A 3,120-nucleotide genomic window follows, 5' to 3' on the forward strand; every position below is an offset into this window, starting at 1 on the left:
TTTGCGTGTACCCAAAATTCCAAAACGAACACGGCTATACGCGTTTCGGAACTATATGAAGTTCCTTCATCAGTATCAGAAAGAAAGAAAAATATTGAAACTCCTTATATAGCGGGAGTTACTCGCTGTTGAAGACAAAAGTCAAATTCAAAATGAGCCGGCAACAAAAGAGTAGAGTAAGAGGACGGAAAAAAGAAAAATGGCGGAGCCAATCGCAACCGAGAACGTGATAGTGATGCTGATGGAGAAGAACAATTATTGTAGAAACTGTTGTGCTAGATAAGCCGTTGACCAACTGGTTTGTGTTTTTGTTGATGTGGAATGATTCGAAGAAATCCAAGTCACACGGTGAGGGACATTTTTGGATGATTTTGGCAGAAGAGAAGTCAAATTTATGGTCAAAGGACCAGCAGTGTTGGGTTATGATGAGCGGTTAAAGTCTTGGTTGCTTACGAATCTTCTATGCTCATTTAAACGGTATCTTAGGGCACGTTTAGTTTGGCCTATGTATGATAATCCGCATTGGCATGAAATGCTGTAGATGCCCCAGTTGTTGAGTGTGTCAATGGGATCTTTTAGTTGAGAGAAACGAAGTTTATTGACGGGGGTGAAAACCACAGAAAAATTGTATTTTCGAAGGATTTTAGCGATGCAAGGCAAAATGATCAAGTTTTTGTATTCAGGTTTAGGCTTGGTTTTGGAAGTGTTTTTAATCAGTTTCCTGTGTAGATTATCAATGAGAGAGCTACGGTAGCCACGATCGACTGCTATTGCTCTAAGGATATTCAGTTCAGCATCGAGTAACGTCGGCGAAGAGCAGATATTAATGGCTCGCTTCCCGTATGTATAGAACGAGGCATACTTTTGTGCCGGAGGATGAGCAGAGAGGTTGTGAGGGGGTAAAGAAACAGCAAACTGTTTGCGAAATACAGTGGTAGAGAAAGTTTGTTCATGGCGAGTGACCAATACGTCCAGGAATGCAATTTGGTCATTGTTTTCTTCCTCTATAGTGAATTTAATGCAAAGTTCAATGGAATTAAGAGTATTTAGAATATGGTCAATGTTAGTGTTACGGTCAAGAAGAACGAAGCAATCATCAACATATCTGACATGAAAAGGAAAACGAATTTCACGGAAGAGTTTTGTTTCAAAATAGTGCATGTAGATGTCACTAAGTACAGGACTGAGAGGGTTCCCCATGGCGAGGCCTTCAGTCATACGATAGAATTGTTTGTTGAAAGAGAACGTATTTTGGTTGAGACACACCCCAGTAAGGTCTAACAGTTCAGAGATTTCAAATTGGGAAAAATGGAATTCGGTAAGTCTGGTCTCCAGACCTCGAAGAGCGCCTTCTACAGGGACATTCGTAAAAAGAGACTTTACGTCAAAAGAGGCCATTTTTGTGTTGACGGGGGTGAAGGTATGGAGTTTCTGCGCGAAGTCAACTGAATTTCTCGTGTGTGTGTTATTGCAAGAGAGTGGTGAAAATATTGAGACGAGGTGTTTCGCAAGCTTGTAAGAGGCAGTGCCGATATTCGAGACTATGGGTCGGTGTGGAATATCAGGTTTATGGACTTTGGGCAGTGTGTAAAACCTGGCGCAAAACGCAACCGATGGGGTGAGAGCTTTTTTCATGGTTTGAGATAGAATCTTGTCAGATTCTATCCCGCTATAAGGAGTTTCAATATTTTTCTTTCCTCTTTGTTTCTGCTACTGATGAAGGAACTTCATATAGTTCCGAAACGCGTATAGCAGTGTTCGTTTTGGAATTTTGGGTACACGCAAACGTCGATTATTCAATCGTATTATCAAACCCAAAAGGTAATTCATTTTTACCTATCTATTACCAAAAATGCATTCAGATGATAGACCGGCTCAAGAAGGTTCCAAAAAGTTTTGTTAAAGAAAGCGTATTACATTTATTGAAACCGAATCCGTAAAATGGTTTCCTAGTATGACAATAAACATACGAGAAAAGCAGTAATTACAGTCATGGGAGCTAGAACTTTAAAGCTAAGGCTACTTAAACCCTCGAAACAATATATTTTGTAGGAGGTGCTGAGCATTCCAATAGTTCATGTAATGTACTCCCTTGAATTGTGCGTACTCTGTGTGAACGAAGCTTCTTTTTTCATCTGTTTCGCCGCGTTGTAGTCCCTGGTTAGAGTAAGACCTTCCTCACCTGGCGACTGGTAGGCGACTCTTCACTTTACTTTGAAACCGAGCACACCTCCGGTCTATCGTCATAGGCAATTTACTACCGAGTGAGTTGTGCCAGCAATGTGAGTGCGTGTACTTAACAGTCTGATTGCGTAAATAAAGGGTTCCGCCTTCTACCACGAAGCTGCTCTGGAAGAGATCTCTGCAACGGGATAAGTCCAGTAGCAAAGTTCTGGCGTTCATTCATTCAGTCTGATTTTCAGTGTCGCCATCTATATGTCAGAAGTTAATTTTTCGAGGTGTAATGATAGTAGTATCGGGCCCACTCCACCGCCGGAAGTGACGTCACACTTCCGGTGTTGAGATATAGTACGAGGTGTCTTATCTCTTTTCCGGTCATTAAGTGACATCTGCTGTTAATTGAGCGACTTCCGGTGTTTATCAAGTGACTTCTGTTGTCTATTAGGTGACCTACGCTGTTTATCGCTACAGAAAGCCGACATCCGGTGTTTATTGACATCTGCTGTTAATTAACCGACTTCCGGTGTTTATCAAGTGACCTCTGTTGTGTATTAGGTGACCTACGCTGTTTATCTCTACAGAATGCCGACTTCCGGTGTTTATTAAGTGACATCTGTTGTTCATTAAGCGACTTCCTGTGTTTATTAAGTGACATCTGTTGCTCATTAAGCGACTTTCGGTGCCTTATCTCAATTCCGGTGTTTATTAAGAGACTTCCGGCGTTTATTAAGTGACATCTGTTGTTCATTAAACGACTTCCGGTGTCTTATCTCAATTCCGGTGTTTATTAAGAGACTTCTGTTGTTCATTAAACGACTTCCGGTGTCTTATCTCTACTGTTTTCTATTAAGAGACTTCCTGTGTCTTATCGCCATTATTTTTTACTTCTGTGTTGACTTATTTCTATTGGTAATTAGGGACTACGGATCATTGAGGACT

At 41.1% G+C, this 3,120-nt stretch overlaps 1 protein-coding gene across 1 annotated transcript; it reads right to left on the bottom strand.

Annotated features, from left to right (window-relative positions):
- Positions 1-420: 420 nt before the first annotated feature.
- Positions 421-1,218, bottom strand: LOC149074649 (uncharacterized). Its single transcript, XM_089247364.1, has one exon. The coding sequence runs from the start codon at positions 1,216-1,218 to the stop codon at positions 421-423; it is 798 nt and encodes a 265-aa protein (XP_089103490.1).
- Between the last annotated feature and the right edge of the window lie 1,902 nt (positions 1,219-3,120).

The sequence above is a fragment of the Pholcus phalangioides genome, unplaced genomic scaffold (assembly GCF_987345545.1).
Source record: "Pholcus phalangioides strain wild (caught in Gottingen) unplaced genomic scaffold, Ppha-v1.0 ptg000017l_1, whole genome shotgun sequence".
Classification (NCBI taxonomy): Eukaryota; Metazoa; Arthropoda; class Arachnida; order Araneae; family Pholcidae; genus Pholcus; species Pholcus phalangioides.